The sequence below is a fragment of the Magallana gigas genome, chromosome 9, assembly GCF_963853765.1.
Source record: "Magallana gigas chromosome 9, xbMagGiga1.1, whole genome shotgun sequence".
Classification (NCBI taxonomy): domain Eukaryota; kingdom Metazoa; phylum Mollusca; class Bivalvia; order Ostreida; family Ostreidae; genus Magallana; species Magallana gigas.
The window spans coordinates 5,314,348-5,339,342 of record NC_088861.1 but is presented as its reverse complement, the minus strand read 5'-3'; the positions used below and the strand labels follow the sequence as shown (position 1 = coordinate 5,339,342).

General features: G+C 32.2%; 2 protein-coding genes and 1 long non-coding RNA gene across 4 annotated transcripts in view; 1 reads left to right on the top strand and 2 right to left on the bottom strand.

Moving 5' to 3' along the window:
- Positions 1–767: 767 nt before the first annotated feature.
- LOC117685368 (synapse-associated protein 1) lies at positions 768–16,795 on the bottom strand. Of its 2 annotated transcripts, XM_034459722.2 has the most exons (9): positions 16,422–16,795; positions 15,067–15,149; positions 13,795–13,941; positions 13,226–13,365; positions 12,210–12,301; positions 11,524–11,586; positions 3,218–3,403; positions 2,013–2,084; positions 768–1,292 (listed from the first exon to the last, which is right to left on the bottom strand). In XM_034459722.2, the coding sequence occupies exons 1-9, from the start codon at positions 16,684–16,686 to the stop codon at positions 1,150–1,152; spliced, it is 1,191 nt and encodes a 396-aa protein (XP_034315613.2). In that variant the 5' UTR covers positions 16,687–16,795; the 3' UTR covers positions 768–1,149. The 2 variants fall into 2 exon arrangements, with proteins under 2 accessions (XP_034315613.2, XP_034315614.2); XM_034459723.2 differs by lacking the exon at positions 2,013–2,084 and having other exon boundaries at positions 16,422–16,794.
- A 219-nt stretch (positions 16,796–17,014) lies between these two features.
- Positions 17,015–23,203, top strand: LOC105334213 (proteasome assembly chaperone 1). Its single transcript, XM_011437577.4, has 6 exons — positions 17,015–17,152; positions 20,321–20,430; positions 20,757–20,968; positions 21,214–21,412; positions 21,805–21,941; positions 22,219–23,203. The coding sequence occupies exons 1-6, from the start codon at positions 17,064–17,066 to the stop codon at positions 22,291–22,293; spliced, it is 822 nt and encodes a 273-aa protein (XP_011435879.3). The 5' UTR covers positions 17,015–17,063; the 3' UTR covers positions 22,294–23,203.
- A 928-nt stretch (positions 23,204–24,131) lies between these two features.
- LOC117692166 (uncharacterized) overlaps positions 24,132–24,995 on the bottom strand; it is an 82,612-nt gene continuing 81,748 nt past the window's right edge. Inside the window, exon 4 of the long non-coding RNA XR_010709006.1 lies at positions 24,132–24,616. This is a non-coding gene — a long non-coding RNA (uncharacterized lncRNA). The remainder of the gene's footprint in view (positions 24,617–24,995) is intronic.

Here is a 24,995-nt window from a genome sequence, read left to right as displayed (position 1 = left end):
TATCGGCCATATTTGTTGTGTTGACTGAATGACAAAGCTTTAACCTTGGTAAAATTAAGTGAAACCACTTTTACCGTGAATATAGTACTATATCAAATCATAAATTTCCTGGAAAACTTTGTGAGCCATATTGAACAACTAATTGGAAATTTAACAAATTGCTCTAATGAGAGACATATCTCTTAAAATGTTTATGAAAACCAAAAAAACCTCTCCCGCCACCGGATGCTCTTTATTCGGTTCTGATATTGTACTTCAAGCGTGAAGTGTGTGAAATTTAAGCAAATTGCTAATAAATTAGCCTGTTTACTAATCATAATGCGTTCTTTTCTTAAAAACCAATTAAACTCTTCCTTGCCTGGGTATAGCTCTAGTTAAAACGCAAAATATTGATTCTTCGAGTCAGTGTTTAATAGTTATTAATAATTTGTTTTTGTCTCACAATTTTCCACTACCCGAGAGGCATCGTTAAACCTTGAAATCATACGTTTCATCATTTATGAGGTTTAGACCTCGAGTATATTTTATTTCTAGGACAAGGCTCTTAAGAGATATAATTGAATATCTAAAAACAAAAAGCGGGGCTGCTGTTTTCCTGATAAAAGTACAAACATTAACCTAATTCTTCACACAGTTGGCTTCTGGAAAGAATGTGCATACTGGGATACTTTCTATAATGCAAGTGGAGAATAACCGCATACGTATATTCATGCAATATATCACAAAGAATATACGTCAATCTTCTTTCTGACATACAGTAAAAAAGGTTTTGTTAGCATTAGTTTTATTTAACAAAAATTTACAAATAAATATCTGTACAGGTAACAAATCAGAGCAATTATTTCCAATTCATGGTAATAATAATCGAATTCAACACACTACATTATTTAGAGTCATTCACCAATGAAAGCATAGAAATAACACTTTCATAACAAATAGCATAATGAATGAAACAAAAAAAACAGGAATAACTTTATGTATATTTCTATCCTCTTCTAAAATGATTTCCATAGAAGATTATGTATCCATATGCAGAATATTTCAGAGCTTTGACATATGTTATAAATGTACATGTATATCCAGTTAATATTAGTTTTATCTGTTGCAGATAAACTGGTCCCCCAAAAGCCACATAAACTGGTGTTTTCATCACTTGGCGTCCGTTTCTTCCTCCTCTAACTGTTGTAGAATCTCGTTCTCGATATCAGCGTCATCAACATTATCGTCGACCATTTCGTAATCTTGTAGTTCCTGCTGGAGCTCTTTCTCCCATTGTGGAATCCCCTCAGTGTCTGAAAAATAAAGAAATATCCCATCACGTGACAGTCCTGCTACATATATATATGAACGTTAGTCAATATGATACTTAAAGCCATAGCATGTACTACAATAGTGTAAAAAGTAAATAGATAAAGTGAAATTTAGATGTACGTGTATTAGAAAAATATTAGTGGTTCCACACAACACCTATAGATGAGCAATAAATATACTAATATACACAAGTAGCTTTTGAATTGGTCTATAGGATTTTGAGTACACAAATGCTTAGTACAACAAGCCATTACTTTTTTATAAATCGTCGATTCTCTTATGTGATAGTGTTTCTAAATACAGTTAGTTGCCGTCTGCAGCTGTTAACTATCGTTATCGTACGACAGTTCATCAAATTAAATTAAAACTTTATTTATATGGCAGTGTTTAGTAAAATTAAAAATTGCTGTAAATATATATGTGCGTTATACACCCTTAACAGCTGCCAATGTATAACGTTCTCATTTAAAGATTTCTTAGCTTACCAAGGATAATATATGATTTTTTAACAATTCTCGAAGCGATTCAAAAATAAATGATATGTGTATTAATGTTGTTAATTTGCAAACTACCAAAAAAAAAAAAAAGATAAAAAAAAAGACAAAAAAACTACATGAACATGATCAAGCAAGCAAGGATACAAAGCTGCATGCATTATCCTTCACCGGAAATATGTTTATGAATGGTCACGTGGTTCTTACTGGGGTTTAGATCGTTCTCATAACAAACTCTCCAGTAGTTCCGTTCATAGGGTTTACGACAACTCTCCTCCCCTTAAAATTAAAAAAAAAAATGGAAAAAATGAACTTTATCAGGACCCCTCATAAAGCGTTTTTTACTATTCATACGATAATCTTAATAGCTTAGGGATTTGTAAAGCATGCAGGCAACAAAATTCAGGCTTTTCAAGGACATGAACAGGCACAAAACGATGATGCATGGAGAAAGACATTAAAATCACTACAGAGTAAAAAAAAAACATTTAAAATTTCATAATTAGCTTTTCGACGATTTTTCGCTGATTTTTATAAAGATCTATAAAAAAAGAGTCTATAAAAGTCGCCATTAAGGAAGATTTTAAAATCAGATAAGATGTGAGCAAACGCCTCACGAGTGCATAGACCTAGCAGTATTAGTAAATATAAAGAGAAAACTGATAATAAAAAGTTAACTGAATAGTGAAATCGATTATGACAGTTAAAATGCAGACTTATTAAATATTACATACTAAGATGCCTTCTTCATCTAATGATTTATACATCTTCAAGTGAATTCTAAGCTACGCTTCTCAACTAAACATATTTTACATGTCTTTATCCGTTGTAAATATCTGGTACTTGCAAAGTTTTTTTTAAAAAAAATTATCAGGATATAGTTTGCTTTTATCATTTTCTTCAAATATTCATTTCTACACCCAACGTTGTATATTGACCCTTTTCAGTACCTATCAGATCCTGTTTTTTTAACGGATAAACTACAAAAACATGAATTATTCAATGCGATAACTAATCATCTTATAAAGAACATTGCGTATATATTTTTGCTCTCCATTTTGAAATGACGTGAATGCACATTTTCATATATAAATATTTGAAAAAGAGAAAGGAAACTATAGCAACTTACTGAGAAAACTAAATGATGTAAAGAAATAATCAAGGAGAGTATAAGGCTTTATCACCAGAATTTCAAAACCCTAAAATTCTGTATATAATATTTAACTATTTACTTCTCTGCTGATTTTATTTCTGTAAAAACATCAAAGGTTTTTTGGGGGGGTTACAGAATATGGCAAATCCAAGTTTCAAGACTATCAATAAACAAGAAACCAATTCCCCAAAAATAACACGGAAGATTCAGCAACAAGACCCAGAACCAAGCAACAAGCCTCCCCCGGGGGTTGACCTACCCTCGTCTTTCTCTGTTTTGGTCTCGGCTTTGTTGTCATCCACCCCGAGCATCTGCATCTCCTTCTTCAGATCTTCCTGACTAATATCGTCCGCCTGGAAGCTGTCACTCACAAACTCGTTCTCATTTGGACTGCTCGGGGCAAAGTCTTCCTCCTTGGCGCCTTGGTTTGACGACTTTGACAAGTCTGAAATTCAATTAATTTATTCTCTCAAAACCATATAAATGGAACAAAAGGTGCATGTTATATAAACATACAATATAAACATACACTGCATTTACTTATATACAGTCTGGAAGAACAGAACTAAATCATAATGTGTGTGGAGAACAGACAATTTCAGAAATATAACTCTTGATTTAAAAGTATTGTAAGTATCAAATAGCTGATCTAAATTTTTTTGGCGATTTTAAAACAAAAATATATAAATCGAATTCAAGTCAACTATCAAATGCATTGTCGCTAGTGTTTTAAGGTAAATGAAATCGCTTTCACTTTTACGTGATTGTATAAAAAAGGGAATCTATTATTCTTTTATTCCATTTAAATGCTTTCATTTAGATAAATTACTTCGTTCGTTAAAAGTCCCACTTTATCCTTATTAAAAAAAAGTAAAAAAGAATGTTATTCAAAACTAGACCATCGAGCTTACATAAATGGAAGGTATAAGTAGAAGCTATTGCTCCTAAAACGGGATTCACTCTGGTAGCATGTCAACAAGTTAGGTCAAGTGGTTTTATTTCTCATTACAAAGCAATTGATAATATGCGCAATACTTTGTATAAATATAGAATTTGCTATTAATAAAAGACCTTGAGTACACACTATTTTGTAAAAATAGCTGTTAAACATCTATGTATGTAAGAATGCAAGGTCTGACAAATAAGTCCACATTGATCTGGCAATATTCCAGGGTTGAACAAAAAAGAAATGCATGTTAAGCATGCGACAAAAAGATATCTGTGTCTGAACAAGCAATATTATGTAATCGCACAGTGCTTATTATATTCAATAAACAAAGAGGAAATTGGCCTTGCTGTCTGGCTGCCTAACATACTGTCTGTGAAAAAATACCAAAAATAATTTTTAAAAGATGGACCAGTTATCGAACACATATATTGATATAGAAGAAAAATATTGCTTCGTTGCACTCATGTGGGTATCAAACTTGTCAATAAAAAAATGTTCTTCTAGATGTAGATCTATGTAAAATAAGTGTCTAGTCATAGAAGGTCTGGCATAGAATCCATGAATTTTCTCTCAAGAAAATGGCAAGATTTCATGAACCCACGCATACATGATGAAGTGCATTGTAAATCCTTTTTCTCTACGTGACTCTTTTCATAAGGAAAGGCATAGGGTGACGGGGTAGGCAAGCATTAAGAGGGATAAGGAGCTTAAGATTTTTCACCCGTGCACACAATGGATAATTTTGTTTTATTTGGGTCATTTCGGATTCAAATGAGGTCACTCTCTATTCGGCTGACTGAGTTTTAAAATTTGTAAACAAGCAGGAATGTTACACCGCGACCTAAAACTTTATCACTGTTGTCAAACAAAACTTTGTAACAAGGCCAACCCCCTTAATATCGAACCCCTCGAAATTTCCACTTGGCACATATAAAGGAGACCCATCGAAAGTTCTTTTTGGCACGCTTTGAAAAGCAAACCTTGGGTATTGATCTCTGTGTGTGCTACTGTAAATAAACACTTCAAAAAGACTAAAAGTGCATAAAAAGATTAAAATATTCGATTTTAAAGATGGTCAAATATTGATTTCAACTTTACTTTGTTTTCTTTGTTACGCCAAAAAAAATGAATAAAAGATTTTATCTTTTACAGAAAGTGTACAAAGTACATGTGACTGCAAATAAACAATGTACCCCGATAAGTTATTATGAAAAATTCTAAATATTGATGCATTATTTTTTTTTTAAATTCATATTATACATGTAATTCAGATCTACATAAATTAGGAAGGTTGCACTTGCTGGTATATGGCCTCGATAAAGAAGAGGCACCCTTACAAAAGATTAGATAGAAGAGGAAATAAACAATGGAACGTGCTTAACGGCATAGTACAGTTCGCGCTCGTGCTCTCCTACATATATTTTTGTTGGACTACTTAAAATGGTCAACAATTCAAAACGCATCAGGATAAAATTTGTCATGAATAAACAGCCCCCATCCCCACTTCTCTTTTTCGTTAAGTGTCAAATAACTTGAATATACCAGCACAGAGATTTAGATCCCCCACATTGGAGATTCAAAATATGCAGTGGAGTACACAATTTAACACAAATATACTCATGTAACGCAAATTAACTTATGAAGTTGAGGAACAATTTGTCTAAATGCTCGTATATCGGTTTTTTTGTACTGCAGTACAAATAAGTATAAAGTATAATTTACTCTTTTTGGGGGGGGGGGGGGGGGGTGGTTCAATATAAACGCAACGTTTTCTTTCATATGCATCGTAGGAGAAATGGAACCACACATATATACCAAGAGGCATAACCTTTATTCCAGTACGCGTCACGCAGGGTAATGTTCCTTACAAATACCTCTTCCCAGACTTCAATTATTACATTCTATAGCCAAGAATTAGTGAAAACATGTGGGTGTAAGATGCCCTAGCAGTTCTTCCGAAGTGCAATTTTGTTTTGAATAAACTGCCAAAAACGCCAAGCCGCAAACTTAAAACATTGACCTGTTGCGTTTGCCAATGCAATCAAAATGCAAAGTCAGCCATCAGAAGAGACTTCAAAATGTCACTCAACGCGACCGGTTACGTAACAGTGCCAGGCGAGCGTCTGAAGTACAGAACGTTGCCATGTGATATAATCGCTGCATATTCTCTTACATCAGCGTTTAGTTTCCGCATGAAATTGACTATACATGTGATCGATGCACATTTTGGGTGAGATGAAACTAACAATGCAGCCGACAGCAGAAGGGAATGACTCATAGCTATAGTTGACAGCAGACGATTTCCTGCTGCATGTAACGCAATAGCAATTAATGCCTCTGCATCAAATGATCCAATCTCATATTACTAAACTAATACTCTATTTGCTTGTCCATTTTTACTCGATCAATTGGACGCTGTTTTTAATTTACACAAAACGGGGTATAATTAGGCTATAAGATACAATAGAGGCATAACTTTACTACAAAATGAAAATATCGATGGAGATTACTAAGCAAGCTTTTAATATCTAATATTAATTTGTTTTAAAATCATTTAAAAAACATAGGTAATCACAGATTACAAAGCTCACCGAGACGAGGCATCACCCTAATGAGACCACCTTTATCATATTATATGAAAATCATACTTTATGATCTTGGATATTCATGGATTCTGTTTTGACACAAAATCATATATCATCTGTTAAAAAATTGTATGATAATCATATGTTCATATATTAATCAATATAATAATATAAAATTGAATATTGCATCCTATCATACTTACAATATATATCATATAATACAATAAAATACTGTAATAAACAAAGATGATATTGTAAATATGAAATGACATTGTATTGTGTTACACCTTATTGTATTTGATCACATAATAATTTAATTATAGTTGTAACGCGCTTTCTGATTGGCTAAAAAATTATTTTATATCGTATAAAGAATGTTGCCTACGTCATAGTAAGAATAACGTCAAAAACGTATCAATACGCCTGACGTTACGTTTGAATTTTGTACAGTTTTACGTCATTTTAAAGGTCAAATGACCGTTTTCATCTACAATGAAGAGTAAAAAAATTAAATTATAAGCAATGAATTCAATATTTATTAGTTTTATACGATATAAAATGGTTTGAAACAGTTTACGCTTTTTTATAAACCGCTTCGCGGTTTATAAAGCGTAAACTGTCCCAAACCATTTTATATCGTATAAAACAAAAAAATATTGAATTCATTCCTTAAATACAACATTATTATATATAATACAATATTGTATTATATGAAACAATATCATATTACATAATACATCATAACATTGAAACATATGATATTATATTGTATAATAAAGTATGATATATTGTATTGTATGATATTGTATAATATTTGATAATTAATATGATATTGTATCATATGATACAGTATAATTTGATATAACATTGTATCATATCATGACAAATGATACAATATTATGTGATAAAGTAAAATATTATATAATACAATATTACACATACATATTGTATAATATGATACAATAATATATCATATTAACCAATATCATATTATACAATATCGTATGATACGATAATATATAATATTACAATATCGGAAAATACATTTTTGCGTGATGTAATTGTAAATTACAGAAACCAACATCATATTATACAATATCGTATGATACAATATAATATTGTATCATAATATACAATACTATACAAAACAATATCATGATACAATATCATATCATAAAATATCAAAAAATTGATACAATATCATATCGTATCATATACCTTTTTACAATATAACATATGATATTATATTGTATCATATTAAACAAAAGTGTTTCATATCATACAATACTTTATCATAGGAATCATGTTATATCATTTAACTGTTCCAAAAAAACTAAACCTCATCCAGCATCCGAAACCTATGGCTCAGATTCAGCATTCAAGTCCGTCAGGTGCATCAGTATACATAAGACGCATCTCCATGCAAGTTTGGTGAAGTTCAGACCAGTAATAAGTAAGATCTCATCATCAGAGGGCACTAGCAATTAAAACTTAACCTGCTCCAGCATCCCCAACCTATGGCTCAGATTCAACATCCATGCCTGTCAGGTGCATCTGTATCATAAGACACACCATCCATTCAAGTTTGGTGAAGTAAGGACCTGTAATAACTAAGATATATTTTTTAGCATCCTTGATAATGGAGATCAAGCTCTGCACCTGAATCTTCCTCTCTGATTCATTCATATTACAGTTAAGTCAACTATGCAAGTTTGAAATAGTACTATCATCTATTAAGCATGTGACCTGTTCCAAAAAACTTAACCATATCCAGCATCTGAAACCTATGGCTCAGACTCAGCATTCAAGCCTGTCAGGTGCATCAGTATCATAAGACGCACCATCCATGGAAGTCTGGTGAAGTTAGGACAAACAATAACTAAGATATAATCATCAGAGGGCACATGTTTCAAAAACTTTAACCAGCTCTAAAAACCTTAACCTCCTCCAGCATCCGAAACCTATGGCTCAGATTCAGCATTCAAGCCTGTCTGGTGCATCAGTATCATAAGACGCACCATCCATAGAAGTCTGGTGAAGTTAGGACCAGTAGTAACTAAGATATCATCATCAGAGGGACCTGCAACAAAAACTTTAACCAGCTCTAAAAACCTTAACCTCCTTCAGCATCTGTAACCTATGGCTCAGATTCAGCACCCAAGCCTGCCTGGTGCATCAGTATCATAAGACACACCATCCATGCAAGTTTGGTGAAGTATGGACCAGCAGTAACTTAGATATTGCTATCAAAGGGCACCTGCAACAAAAACTTTAACCTGCTCCAAAAACCTTAACCTCCTCCAGCATCTGAAACCTATAGCTCAGATTCAGCACTCAAGCCTGTCTGGTGCATCAGTATCATAAGACACACCATCCATTCAAGTTTGGTGAAGTACGGACCTGCAGTAACTTAGATATTGCTATCAAAGGGCACCTGCAACAAAAACTTGAACCTGGTCCAACAACCTTAACCTCCTCCAGCATCTGAAATTTAGGACTCAGATTCAGCATCCAAGTCTTTCAAGTCCATAAGTAGGTCCAGATGCATCATCCATGCAAGTTTGGTGAAGATAGGACAAGTATTAGCTTAGATACAGGACCTGCAACAAAAACTTTAACCAGGTCCGGACGCCGACGCCGACGCCGACGCCGAGGGTATAGCATAAGCTCCCCCTGACTTCGTCTCGGTGAGCTAAAAATATTCAGACACCTTTACAAAGAATTCTTTTATAAACATGCAAAAAATATAGGGCAAAATTTCTCGTATGAAAAAAAAAAAAGACAAAGAGAGATTTGCAATTCCTGAATATCCCAAAAAACATACAATTGTTTCAGAGTTTCGATTTTACATGACTGTATACATGTATAGTTATTTCTAAATAAAATTAGGTCTCTGTTAACCATATCGAGCAATGATATGTATGATATGATGCTGGCTATAAATCAATATTCGCAACACATGTTGCTGAGACCCCATGTGACAGTTAGTCATCCTCACATGGTTTAATATAACAATGTTTCTTCATATTTTTTTTGTTATCAAGAAGTTAAATTGCGCAGCCACAAACTAAATGTAAGACAATGTATAACTATTTCCCGAAAATAAAAAAAATAGAACACTTGGCAGAGTTTCTCCAAGGTCTCTTAGGAAATCTAAAGAAAAACAAAATGCAAATGAATAAAATTTTGTCCTTAAACTGGTTACATATAGATTGTTAACACACTGTAACTTATGATTGCTTGTCAAAAGAGACCGTTAAGGAAACTGGCATACTGATATTATTTTTAAGCAATTAAGAGATTAAGATACATGTATATTCATGCCCTGTAATATATTTAGCATTCTTTCACTTTGATGTGCCTTTCAAGCAACCAAAATCTCTCTCTCTCTCTCTCTCTCTCTCTCTCTCTCTCTCTCTCTCTCTCTCTCTCTCTACATTTTCAAATCATTTCACTTTCAGAAATCATGAATGACATGGGTCAGCACAGGTATGCAAAACAATATAAAGCCTCACATCCTTGAAATTGCAAGAATTATCAGTGAAGGGGTACAGAAATATGTCAAGGATAGGTTCTTTATGTTCTTGTATATATCATTGCATCGAAGTTCAACAAAATGTACGCCAACTCAAACAGCCAAACGCCCAAAGACACCAAATTGATTTTTCTCACCTTTTTTTAAGATGGAAATTAATAGATTTTTTCTTTGTTATTTGTTTATCTGTGAAGAAAGCCTGTACACAAAGATTATAAAACAAGTTCTGCTGCACTTTAAGATTAAAATTAGGTCATTTAATCATAATGCAACTCTTAAAAACACAAAAGTAATCTGAGCACTGGGGATAAAACTGGATTCTCAAAGCAATACTGAAAGCTGAGTCATTTCTTTATGGCTGGCAACTTAGTAATTATCTTGGCTTTGCTTGTCACATTTTCTTCGACTGAGGTACAAACGCTTGTTATCAAGACAAAGGTATGCTTATTGCATAATTCTCTCTCAGGGAAAATTATCTTACATAAAGTTTTTTTTTTCCTTTTGCACAGGAAGTTGTTATGTAACAAAATGCTTTGACATATCTCTCGTCATACAACTTACAAGAGCATAAATTGTGAAGTCCAGATACAATTGGGTCTTCATTTATAAGGAAGACAGGATATTTTAACAGAATGTTTAAAGCTAATATAAGATGAATCCTCTTTATAAGACTTTATAAAGATGTCAAGTTGTATGCAAGAACTTGTGCTGATTGAGAGGAATAACCAATTACACCAAATTTCAAATGGGGAAAATTTACTTCATCTACAACCTCTAATAATACCGTACATATCTGTAGAACGCACTTGTCCGTAGAATTTGTCAATAATAAGTTTTTTTTAATACTCTGCCAGTGCTAACCCCTAAAATGTGACAGAAGATATTAATATGTCCATATTACCAGGTAATATGCCTTAGATAACAAACTAGTTGATTTAAATACAAAATTGTAAAAAGCATTCGACTGTATCACAGTTTATTCCATTTAAAAAAAATCGTGCATGAATACCAAATAAACATGTATTAGAGATGAGATCTTCCAAGGCATATTCAATGCAAAACGCATTGCATTTTTATTCAAATATTAAAACCATATCAACACTTTAAATTGTCACCTTATATTATTATATCAACAGGCTGTCATACCCGGTAATACACTGTATAACAGTATACCTCCTTAGTCTGTACAGTTTTTTTAAAATGATCATTTCAGAGTGCAGCTTTGTTCCAGACTGCCTATTCTTAGTTGACAAATTTCAAAACACTTTAATACACATGGATTATTTTTTTTTTAGCAATACCAAAACATACATTCAAATCTTATAGCATAACACACTATTACAACATTGCCTATCAATTTATCCATGGATAACTTCCGCTATGGAGGACTAATTTTTTTGGAAGAAGATTTTTCTTTCCAGCAAGGTGGTAAAGAGACAGTCAAAGATGGATAACTCTAACAAAAATCGGCTACAATAAAATTTAAACATACTGACCTTTCTCTTGACTTCCTGTTGATGACCGCCGCGATCCATCACTTGATTTCTCTCCTGTACTTCCTGTAATGACATCACAAAGACTTTATACTAACAAAGTATTTTCTTTAATATATCTACTGATACAATTTTAAAATAACTGAACAGTCTTTAATCTTTAGCCCTAACAATTAATTTGTTATCAATCAAATTGTCTTTGTTTAATGTTCAAAACTGATTTTAAAATAAACCAAAATTTTAAAATGAAATAAAATAAAATTGATAATTAAATATTGTTGTTTTTCATTTTTTTAAAAAAAAAAGGTTATTAAATTTTGAATATGATAACGCCAGATAAAAAAAGAGTTGATCACTTGAAACATCAATATCTCTTGTACGATTGTAATGTCGAAGTGAGTTGGACATTCCCACCACTGTTTCCCCATTTATTTTAACCTCTTTATCTTAAATCTTTAGATACATGTACCTCAAAAGGTTTTTTCCCCTTGAGTTCCAAAGAGTTCAATATATTTATAAATTAATGTATCAAGATATATATTTTAGGTATAATGTAATGTCGAAGTGACTTGGAAATTCAAGCCACTGTTTCTCCATTTATTTTTACCTTTTTATCTCATATCTGTGGATATCTCAAAAAAAGTTCAATATATTTCTACATTTATGTATCAAGTATCTATTTTGCACACCTGTTTCTTGAGCCAGTGATGTGAGTTGTGTAGACTGTTTGATGAGTGACACTCTGTAGAAATAATTCCTCCAAAATGCCTCTTCTTTGATTCTGAAAACAATTGATGAAAATTTTCATTAATCATAATATACATCAAAAAATAAAAAGATGGAAAAGATGAATTCAAGTTAAAGGTATGTATATATATGTTGATTTCAACTTCATTGAAATTTAAGGCCAAGAAGGTGATGAAACTTTAATCTATTACTGTCTTAGAGGCTATGATAACATGGACCATACATGTATTACTGTCTTCTTAGAGGCTAAGCTAACAAAGACTGTAATACAGATGTATTACAGTTTACTCTATTCGAACATTTTCAAAATTGAGTACACCTTTTTGCAATTGCATGGCAAAAAAGGAGTGATAATTTAGATCAAAATACACGTATTCTCAGTATGACATCAAAGTCTCTTAAATTCCACTGCATCGCTAGTATTTAGATGTATAATGTCACCAAAACACACTAAATTTGCTACATGAAGTTGCTGAACGTGTTGTTCTTTTACATAACAAAATATATTTATTTAAAATATTTTACAGGGATACAAGTTTTACAAAAGTTTGCATAACTATTTAATATAAGAAAAATAAAATTGCAATTTGCAAAAATTTTCCTGAAAAATCTATTTGAGAAAATGCATATCAATATCAATTGATTTACTATTGCAATATTTCTAAGGATAGTTTTTTTTCTTTCACAAGATGCACATCTATTTCCTAAAAGGAAGATAATCTTTTTTTGACATGGCCTCAAAAAAATAAATCCCAAAATCTAGGTTGCATTTAATCAGTACATATAGAAACTTAAACTGATATCAAATTTTCATGAAATTCTCTGTCACAGAAATGAATAATGTCCCTTATCCTTAAAGGAAAGGAATTTTAATTTTCATGCAAAGGTACCCACTGTAAAATAATTATGAAATTTGAGTAAAATAATTCAACATGTGTAAAATGAAAAAAATACATACTGTTTTGGGACCAACTCAAATCTCATTTTATTTAGGTTTTCGTCTTCCTGTAGTGTTGCCATGGCAACAGGAAACATGCTTTCAAAATCAAACTGGAACTGTACACCAGCGGGAGGGTTTCTCAGGAAATTTCTCTTGTCCTGTAGTAAGAAAACAAAGAAAAGTTCTTGAGACAATTCCATTGTTATGTGGTTGTTCAAGGGGCTTTTCTGTAGATTGATGAAGATTCAAACACAAATATTGCAACAGATGTGCTGTTAAATACTATAATTACTTGTTTGTGTTTACACTGAAGATGCAAAAATTGTTTTGCTTTTTGATATGACAGTGTCCTTTTGATGGCAGTTAAGATTTTAATAAAATTTACCATAAATGCTACAAGGTAAAGACAAAACCGACCTACAATGTATATCATTAATGCTACCTGTTCAGTTATACATTTCTCAATGCCATTTCTCTTTGCAACCAACTTTATACTTATGCCATTACATAAACTGCTTACTATGTGGCACATATGTGTGTGAGAGAGAGAGAGAGAGAGAGAGAGAGAGAGAGAGAGAGAGTCTCACCTGTGACAGTGCCAGTATCTGGGCCTTCATGCTCTCCTCCTCGTTGTAGCCCACCCATGGAGGCACTGCTGCCTCGGCCTGTTTGGATTTCTCTTTCTTCTCTGTCACAAACTTCTCCTGTTCCTTGCTGAAGTCTCCAAGGAAGGTCTGAAAATAACATTTCTCATCAATAATTCCATTTCTACAAATCATAAATGTAGTTTTTTGTATGAACTATTTTGTGCAGAGTGCAGAACATGTGTGCCACCTTTTCATCAATTCAATAGAACTACCATTTTATTCAGTCATACTCATAATAAATGAAAAATAGGCTATAAAAATACAGGACTTTTGTTTAAGAGATATATGTACCGTACATTCACATGAGCTTCTTTGATTTTGAGATAAATTTTATATTTCCACACTTGATCAGTAGGAGATAAGTTCATACAAATCATAATTTTATCAAAACTTGACATCTAAAATTTCATTTATATGCATTTAAATGAAGCAAAAAAATTTTCTGATTTCATCTTTCCATAGCTAGTGAACAAAAGCTCAGAGAAAACCACTAAATTGAAAACACTTCTAAGAATTGAATTAAATGGGGAGTAGACTATCATAATAGTTTAGTTGAACAATTATGACTTTACCCTTTTTTTCATGCATTTCAAAACAAATTTAAAAAGATTGTAAACTTTTGGTATGATGCATCTATCTACTATATGTATCAAAACAAGACGAAGATGACCATGAAATATACATGCATTGATTACAAAGCACAACGTGGAGTTGTGCAAATGTTGTTAATTTCTATCAGCTGATAAGTGAATAATCAACGATGAGACAGACCAGCCTATCTTAAATTATTGTTTGACACTACATGCACTAAATACTCAAACTCCAGTACATCTTGTTTTAAAACTGGCTCTATATTTGCTCAAATTACATTGCTAGGTAACTGCTTACACTACATGCTTATAATCAAGAGAAAACATTAATAAAGTTTACGTACACTTTCCAATTGTCAACAAAACATTCATGAAGGGAAAAATAGATGGTTTCAAGTACTTAAGCTTCTCATTGACATTTTTAAAAATCTTTCTGGGGTGGAGTCAATCGAGGAAAGGCATAGTTTTGAGAATTCAAGCTTCTAAAACATGACAGACATTTTTTTTTTATTTCTTAGAAGGTGGAGTCAATTCGCTTAGGTAAGAAGGGAGTGAAAATGTGAGAATGGCCACTAGCTCCTTCTGTATTCATTACTTAATAATTACATCGTTATTGTATTACCTTGTCTTCCACCTCTTTACTAATCTGCTTTGCTTTTTCCACCACAGTCTTCCCGGCTGTTTTACTAAATGAATACAAGTAACCTGAAAAATAAAATTTAAGATCTTATTTTAGAACAAACTATGCCTAAAAAAAAATTTGAAAACCTTAATTTAGAACAAAGTATGATATTACTGAAGACCGAGCACAAAAATAATAGGTCAAGCAGACAAATTATTACATTACCAGTACATGTAATTTGTTCGATATTATATGTTTTCTTCTTTTTTATCAATGCCATGTCAATGCTGAACAATATGTACCATAAATTGTTTGGCTTTGAATAAGGATATATGATCAGGATACATGAATGTACTGGTATTCTTGAATTTACCCACTATCTATTAACTTGACTTCACATCTGATGAAACTGGTCAGGGCTAAGGCATAATATGTATATAATAATTATACGAACCTCAGTAGTCAATAGATTTTGCATTTTTGTTTATAAAAAAATATCTATCATATAACAGATATCTGTATTAATAAGTAATAATTAAAAACATTGAATTTTAATGTTTACCAAAATTTAGAAATGAAATTAGTTGTATCAGATGACAATAGAACCAATAAAAACAAGTCACACCCCCCCCCCTTTCCAAAACAAAAATTTCGTCCAAGAACCCCCTCCCCATAATCTCAAATACATGTACTTTGATGTAAGAGAAGTCTTCAGTCTTTCTCAAGCTGGTTGAAAGATTTGCATGAAATGTTTTGCACATGGCTTCTTTACTGCCAGAGGCAATTTGTATTGATAGAGTTAGGTTATGTTAATGGTGTTGTTAAACACAATGTGTATTTGACATAAAAACAGTGCAAAGAATGTTGAACACTATTCTACCAATTAAAAATTATGAAATATATTTGAAAACATCGATTTTCATGTCTGAGTTGTGTGTATTTCTGACATATGATGTCACAACCTTGTAGAAACAGGATAATGTATTGGTCAACAATAAACGTCACGCATGAATGAACGTGAACAACCTAATGTAAACAAACACAATTTATACCTTCTTAGAAAGGAGTTACAAAAAAGGGAATGATTATGAATGACAAAATGATAAATGATAATAATTGACAAATATGGATATCAAATGGGAATTACATATGCTAATTTTAAGAATATACCCATGATGTAATCAACACCCCCCCCCCCCCATCAAAGTAAATGACGGTGTGAGGTACAAGTTGAAACAAACAATTAGGCCCCCCTTCTCCCATTCCCAAGTAATTGATATTCATGTATTATTTGGGGTTGGGGTGATATTGCATAATCCTTATGTGTTAAATTAGAAGTGCGAGGTTGGACTTACTCCCCCATTGCTTTGCTGTGTTAATGGCAGCAGCCGAGGCGTCCTCTAGTGTCTTCTCCAATGAATCCTCCTCCTCTTCTTTCTTTTCTTCTTGCCCACCACCTGTTTCAGAAGAGTTGTCGGACTTAGGTTTAGAGTCTTTTGTTTGTTCACTCTCAGATGACGGGGCTATTTTCTCTTTAGATTCTTCATTTATCGCGTTTTCCTTCTCCTCTTCTTCTTTATTGTTCACAACTCCAAACCAATTACTGACAGAGCTAAACATTGCTCTGAAAATAGACTTGCCCGACCAAAGTTTTACGCAGCTCTTGTCTGTATGTTATGATTTTTTTCTTAACCTGCTGTTATTTCCGGAAGTGATGTATATTTATAAATATTTCAATCTTGGTGATTAGAGCGTTTAGGAAAGTTTACATTAGATAACTCAACAACTTTTCATTCTTAAATTTTAGAATCATTATTAAAACTAATTCTGTACGTTTATTATATATAGATTGTTGAATATTATATTTTTTAAATTTTTTGTATCATTTAGAATGTCAGTGCCCTCAAGAAAACTCTTTTATTTTTTAAAAGTGTATTCGTTGAAGTACGGGTTAACAAAACAATGTTAAGCACCAAATTTACATCGATCATTAGAAGATGGCAACTTTTTTTGGTGAAATTTTGCCAGTCATTTCTAGGGCAGTCGATGATGATGACGACGACGAATCTTTTGAAAATTTGGAGACGTAAGTAATGGAGTATGATATGAAAAACTGAAAAATTAAAGTAAAACATTCAACACATGTAGACATTCACATGTGCTGCAATTCGAATTTCCTCAGTATTGTTTACCAGTTGGCAAGTCGAGTTGTTGTAAAACTTGCATTCTTTTGGCTGTCATCAACTGATAAATTTTTCTTTTTTCGAAAAAATAGTTCACAATAGTATATTAGACTTAAAATTCTTGGAAAAACAATGCTGTAACGGTGCCTCACTACACCCTGACAGGGGTTGAAATATTCCAGGAAAACTCACTAGCCCAGGGGCTACTAGTCAGTAAAAAATTACTAGCCCAAAGCTGAAATCAGCTAGCCAAACCATTTTAAGATGCAAAAAAAAATATATGTATAACACAATTACAGCTGTTTAATTCATTTTGAAATAAATTCTTCTCAGAGATAACACATTTTATGTTTAAACTTTATTCATATCAAAATACAGTTCTGAATCCCCTGATTTGCTAGCCCGATGGACTATCAGTTGGTAAAAATGAGCATGCCCAAGTTTTAAACTGACTAGCCCCGGGCGTCGGGCTACCATATATTTCAATCCCTGCCTGAAATAGTTTCTCAAATCAGCAGAAAATTCCTTGATTATGATAGAAAGCATGATGGATAAGAAGTATATATGTCAAATGGACGGAAAAATGAGATAATTTTAGATAAAAATTGATATTTTCAAAAACATGAACAAAAGCCCCAGGCGGATTCGAACTTATGATTTGCAGTTCACAAGTCTGATACTTTAACCACTGAGCTAAGATGATATACATCTAAATCGATTGATACAAACAGTTTAACAAAACATTTAAATCGCCATCTTGTGATGTAGTGTCTTAAAAAGTACTATAAGTCTCGGTGTAGTGAAGTACCTTAAGTTATAATTGTTATTCTAAACTGCTGAAATCTGATTTTGTAATTTGTTTTTTTTCCTAAGCATATACATGTATAAGCATGCCAGAGACTTATATAGCATACTTAGAATATACATCTCTGGTATACTTACTTCCTATAAGATATCTCCTTATTTTGTTTCTTATGACGAATCTCTTCTCAATACTCAGTCATATGCATCTTGTTGTATAATATGTAAATTCACATCCATGGACAGTAAATGTCTAAGCAAAAATAAATTGTAAGATTTATAATATAAATTTCTTGATCATTATTCTTTTGAAATATGATATGCTGGTTTTAAATCAAATAAATCTTTTATATAACTTGTCAAAGATATTAATTTTATTATCAATAACTAAACTGTATGCAGGGAAATATTCCCCCCTTTACATTGTATTTTTTTGCCCCTTTTGCCCTCGTTGTCAGTGGGCAAATCTTAGCATCTTAGTATGGGTGAATTCCAATGTTTCAAATCTCTCCTGCGAAACTGTTTGCAAGTGTAGAAGGGAAAAAATTAAACAGGGTGCAGAATTTTCTATAATATATTCTTTTCAACATTCTGCAGGTCAAAAATTGGAGGATGTATAGAGTAAAAGAAGCATTATTTAACACTCACACTTGTTTTTGACAGTGTTTTTAAAAATTTGTTCACATTGAAAAGCCTATGCAAAGGACTGAAATCATAGCACACACTGTACTTGATCTCTGCTTCATTTCAGTACTATGATCTACAGTCCCTGAAACGCTTTATTTTCCCATTTTCTGTGCTTTCACCACGCGCTGTGTGCATTCACCGTGCATTCTTTTTGCGCTCTCCACTCTACTCTGATTGCGCTCACAGTTAAATTCACAAAGCGCTCATCATGCGCTCACTGCATGTGCATTCACAAAGCGTTCATATTGCACTTACCGTTCATTCAGCGTTTACTTATCATTCAGTCTGTTTTAATTTATTATCATTCGGAATTCCAAAGTAAAAGGATCGGTCTTTGCGAGTCACAACAAAATGAGAATAGAACGCATGCGTAAAGGTGTTACACATCAGAAACATCATATATCTAATGAAAAAAATGTAATTAAGGCTTACCTGTTTGTTTACATAATTGTGAACACTCCGCATACAATTTAATATTTCCGATGCACAGGTAATTAAGTTACTTTATTCTGAAGATTTTTTGTTTTATGCATCAATTAGACATTTTCATTATTACATTATTCAATGATTCGTTGATAATGTTATCATTGTTTAAAATTTTGTTTTATTTTACTCTTATTCGTCAATATAAATGGTATTCCTAAATATGTATGGCATGGTATAGGATATGATAGGATAGAGATTATTTTCAAGATAGGATGTAGGATACAGGATGTAGGATAGGATTGTTTTGTTAACTTTCACGGTAGCAGTCCTGTACATGTAGTTTATTTGTTATTTTTTTCCAGATTACTGACAAAATACAATGTAAGGATAACTCCCGAGGTACTCCGAATAAATCATTCATCTTGCGTTTACAAAGTGTTCACATATCGTTCAGGGTGCATTCACCATTCACTTTGCGCTCCATTTGCGCTCTGCTTTCCCTCATCATTCACCGTTCATAAACGCTCAACGAATTCCGTTCAGCGTTTGCTCAGAGTGCGCTCACCATTCGCTCAGCATTCGATCACCATTCAGTTGGGAAAGTAGAACGTTTCAGGAACTGTAAGACAGTACATCTGTATAAGTATGACAAAAAAAAAAAAAAATGAACAGACAGAACCAACAGATTATTTTTTGTTTTGTACGATTGGCTGGTTCACCACACCTTTATTTCATAAATTACACCAGGTCATATTATTACAATGTAGTTTCAAAAGTTTAATTTCCGTTTTGTTAAAATAGTTGTTATGAAATTCTGAAGAGATATATATTTTAGCATATTAGCTAGATTACGATGGTCTTTATTTTATAAAGTCCAATATCTGACCCCATTTTTGTTAGTCATTAAATATTATGCTATCACATACATATCTTAATATATAAAATAAAATCAAATTTAGAATATATTGTTAGTCATCTTATACAACATATGTACTAAAATGATATAACATTTTCAAATATAGTCAAATTTCTTCTCTCTCTATAAGAAGAGACAGGTGATAAAAGTGTAGAGTTACATGTAAAAAAGTACCTATTCTTAATTGATTAAAATTTGAATACTAGAACTTGTGAAAATTAAAAATCAATGATCCATTTAGGTATGTAAAAATCAAATGGAAAAAAGAAGCCCAGGAAGAAATGGAATTGACTAACGATAAGAAACTCCAGGCGAATGCATTTGTGTTAGCTGTTGGACCGGCAGCTACAGGTAACTAAACTTACTTTGCTTTTTTTTCAACATACTTGATACTAGCTAGCATGTGCTAAGCTCTAATAACAAATGTAAGGTAGGGGTCTTTATCTATACATGTGATTTAGAAGAAAATGGATTTTTTTGGGTTTCATTTTATCTATATGATAGATAAAAATTTTTTTTTTGAATTATATACCAGATCAGGTAATATATACAATGTATGGATACTAAAAAAAATAGGATAAACTCTTTTACTTTTAATTAGGTCATAAAATAAATATTATTGTTTATGCCAGGATGTATGTTCAATATATCAATTTTGTATTGTTAATATTGAATAGGTTTTACACAGACCTATGTAACACACAAAAACTACGAGATTATTGGGGCTATGTTCTGTGGCATGAAAGAAGATGATGTCAACACGTTTGGTCAAATGTCTCCAACAGACAAAACGTGCTACATTTACAGAAAATGTGATTATCCGAGTGCTCTGGTCTGCGAGTGTAATTATGACATAAGGCCAGAGTATGCCCATTCTTTTGTTAACCAGGTAGGTAGATTTCACTGTTCAGCTTTTGTACCTACAGAAACATACACATGTACTGGTTTTTTCAGAAATCCCATTAATTAATATAGAATCAAATATTTTTACTGCAATTTTTAAAAACTCTGTATTGTTACATGTAATGTTGTAGTGACTGCAGCTGTGTGGAGTATGAAAACATTGAACAATATTACCATGATTTAATGAAAACTCATTGCTCCTTTCTTACTAAAATCTTTCATTTGTCACAGTTGATGTCTTGCCTTAATCTCTGTGAAGGACATGTTGTGATATTTGGTTCAACATTTACCAGTGAATACAAATCGGATGTCCCAACATCAGATATGAACCCGCCTTTTATGAGGGCCTTGAAGACAGCTTCTTTCCTCGGAACTCCAATGGCTCCCTATCTGGAGCAGCCAAATGTCGCAACTGGCCTCCCTGCCCAAAGTAATTAACATTGGTTTATGGAAGAAAATTAAGTTTTCTCTTGATTCTGTAAACACAAAAATATTTGATGTTTGACTTCTTTCAGAACCTTTATCAATCAAATTAGATCCCTAGTGAAGTTTTCTTAATATGATATTAAATCCCCACAATACAATATTGGATCTAAATTTTATTCCCAAATAAATTTCTACATTTATATGAACTTTTTTTTTATGAAATGTGAACCATTTTCATGTTATTTTTTTCCAAGAATAAGCATTGATATAGATTCTTGAATGCTATTTATCATGTATTTCTATGATGAGATAATTAGGTAATAAAACTGAGAAAAATGAACTAGCATTTTACATTAATCAGTTTTAATGGTTTCTCTCTCTCTCTCTCTTTTTCAGTGTTGACCTACTGTCACATTCACAAACTGAACGCTGTGTTGTACATGTGTTACACAGACTCCATCCATCTGGACTTTGCCACTCTGAAAACCTTTCAGCCCCTCATTGAATCTACACCTGTTAAATATATGCGCGAGGTAAGAGGATCAAATTTTAAGTGCAAACTGATTGACTATGTTCATTTCCTATAAAATGTAATCCAAATAGCCACAAGAGATCATGATATAATTTGTCTAATCTTGTATTTAGGAATGATTGGTTTGATTTTTAGGAAAATAAGGTTTTAAATATTTATGTATAGAGTCTTTGTTTTTTCTTACAAGTTTCAGTGTGTTTTTATGATTATGACGATTTAAACAAGTACATGCAGTTTAGAAAATAGTTATTAAAGATCTATGAATTTTTTTGTTGTAGGAAAATAAAAAGGCTAGTGAAACCCTAAAGAAAATTGTGGACTTGCATACAAAGCACAGTACTCTTTACATGTAGTGAAATTCAACCTAAACCCTTTGCCTTCTGTGTACATCCCTGGCACTGTGACTCTTCTTACCTTGAATGTGTTCACCCCCCGTCTTACCCTGAAGCAGCCATCACTGCGTGTGAGGTATATGTGTGTATACCATTTGTGTTGAGATTTGACCCTGCAGGAGCTGCGATCTAATTGGCTTTGTGCCACTAGATAATAGGAAAGATAGCATTAGATGTATACTTTTACAATATGGTTAAACTCGGTTATAGCCAAGTCCTAGGGACCAAGGATTTACTTCGTTATATCCGTAATTCGTTATATCTGTATAACGAATTCGTAATTACAACTGTAGTGAATTTACTTTATACATGTTTTCTTTCCCCAGACATCAATTTTGCTAATTGAGGCTTAGAATTAAAATACATTATTTTGATACCTTTAATAATGAGATTGTAAATTGAAGAATTTATGAGAAAAAAAATTTCATTCAAACCATTATTTCAAATGGTAGTGCAAACTTTTTAAAACTGTAAAGAAATTTGTTATTAAAGTGTTAAACATCATTATTCACCTCTACAGGACTCAAAATCAGTTCGCTCTATCTGTGAATTTGTTATATATGAATTCGTTATAACTGTAAAATTTTGTAAAGATTTGTTAAGAATTTTTACAGGGACTCAAAAAAACTTCACTATATCTGAGATTTTGCTATGTGTTTTACTTTGTACTAAACAAGTTTTACTATATTATTTTCAGTTCAGAGGTATTTATTGTAATTGTATGACATCTGCTATGAATTTGAAAAGCGATATGAATTGGTTTTTAATTGGGATTAAATTTATGCAGTTTTTTGTAATTTCTCAACTTAAATGTAAATTATTTTGAAAGAGGTTAACCAAGAAATAGACATCCGTTTGTTCACTATCAACATATACATTGTACATATTAATAAATTTTAATATGAGTCTTACTTATTTCTGATGTATTTATTTATATTTTTGTATACAATCATATTATTTTTTGGATACATGTACATGCAGTAAAATATGATTATCTGATAAAGTTGAATTTAAAAATCTTTTATTTAAAAGATTTTTTTAGTAACAAGTGTGCATTTAAAACACTTATCTTATCATAATTGATAGACTATCTGACCACAAAATTTATTTTTCTGTACCATTTTACTACCATATTTGATTCATTTTTTTAAAAAAAATCACTACAGCAGAAAAATGCTGCTCTTGATCCTTTTGATATAAAATCAAAACACCGATCCATTTGCTATATAAGCCTTTGTAATTTCTACGGATAATCTGATTGGAAAAATGTCATTGTCGGTTAATCTGATACGATTTCTGTCGGCCGATCAAATATCAGTTAACGTTTTTACACCTCTTCCACCATGTCCACACCTCGTGTATAACCTCTCACTGTGTAAACAGCTTGGCACGTGCCTAAAACTTGCAAATAACGGTGCTTCAGTGAATGTCTGTGACAAGCTTCTTGCGAATAGTGATGATGATTTATGACTCACTGGCGTCTTGGCTTTATGTTGATCTAAATCTACTTACATCTGAACCCAGAAGTCACAAATTGACTTAAGTACATGTAACTATTAAATTTAACACCAGAGATGTATTCATACTAGTATGTAGGTCCCAGTTAACACCTATCAAAATTCGTTATGCCTTTATCAAAGCTAAATGTATCTATACATCAATACAAGCCCAAAAGCCAGCCTTGTTCCGATATTGTGTAAATTAGCACCTCATGTGGGGCACGGCTTTTGAGTCTTCAGACATTTTTGTACAAAAAGTGTGCATATACACATATTAGAATACAAAACCATCACATTAAAGAGAGTAAACAATATGAACAATATATTTATAAAGTTCATTTTTTTCCAAATGATTTAAATCATTAAATTCAATATAATTTCATTGCATATACACACTGTACATTTATACATTGGCAAAAAAACCCACAGAGATCTATAAATAATGATAAATGAGTGCATTCACAAAATTAACAATTTTCGTGTTTCCCCAGCCATTGACACTTAATTAAGCTACTTCTACTGATTTTGGTTAATATAAGTAGCATCATTATTAGGTGTGTATATTTGGTGCCTTGGTAAAGTACCGTTTTCATGAAGATCCTCAATAACAGACTCTATATAATGTACGCGCTTTCTCAATTTGCGGACAAACCGCTTTCTGTTCAGAATTGTAACAATGACGAAGGAAATCAAAACTAGAAAGAATCCTGATGACGTCACTATTCCAATGATGATTGGGTCTAGTTTTATTGTATCAGGCTGATCACCCTTGGATTCTTTTTCCCCTAAAAAATTGAATTAAAACTTAAGCTATAATATGTGCAAAATATAACCGATTCATATTGTTACCATTAATAATTTTCATTCTTTGTTTTTGAAAATCTTGCCTATGAATACAAGTGCAATTTTTTCATAAAAAGGCTACATTTAAAAGATCTTTTTGCCGAAAAACAAAAGCTAGAATTTTTTTTCTGGTAATCTACATGTAGTATTATGGTACATGTATGTTATAAGAATTACTGTAAAGCAATTCTAGTATAATTGTTCTATTGTACACAAAGAATCATACCAAACATAGCATTAAAAAAATAAATAGCATACATCATGCTGTACAATTAAGATTGTATGTATAATGCATATTTTAATATGTAAACTGTACCATCC

Bases quoted from the DNA above. Each gene is read 5' to 3' on its own strand.
- LOC105334213 (XM_011437577.4), top strand. From the start codon at position 17,064: ATGGCAACTTTTTTTGGTGAAATTTTGCCAGTCATTTCTAGGGCAGTC. The intron at 20,969-21,213 runs GTAGGTAGATTT...CATTTGTCACAG, and splicing joins CCCATTCTTTTGTTAACCAG to TTGATGTCTTGCCTTAATCT. The intron at 21,413-21,804 runs GTAATTAACATT...TCTCTTTTTCAG, and splicing joins AACTGGCCTCCCTGCCCAAA to TGTTGACCTACTGTCACATT.
- LOC117685368 (XM_034459722.2), bottom strand. From the start codon at position 16,686: ATGTTTAGCTCTGTCAGTAATTGGTTTGGAGTTGTGAACAATAAAGAA. The intron at 12,302-13,225 runs GTATGTATTTTT...AATTGTTTTCAG, and splicing joins TTTGAGTTGGTCCCAAAACA to AATCAAAGAAGAGGCATTTT. The intron at 3,404-11,523 runs GTCAGTATGTTT...ATTGAATTTCAG, and splicing joins AACAGGAAGTCAAGAGAAAG to ACTTGTCAAAGTCGTCAAAC.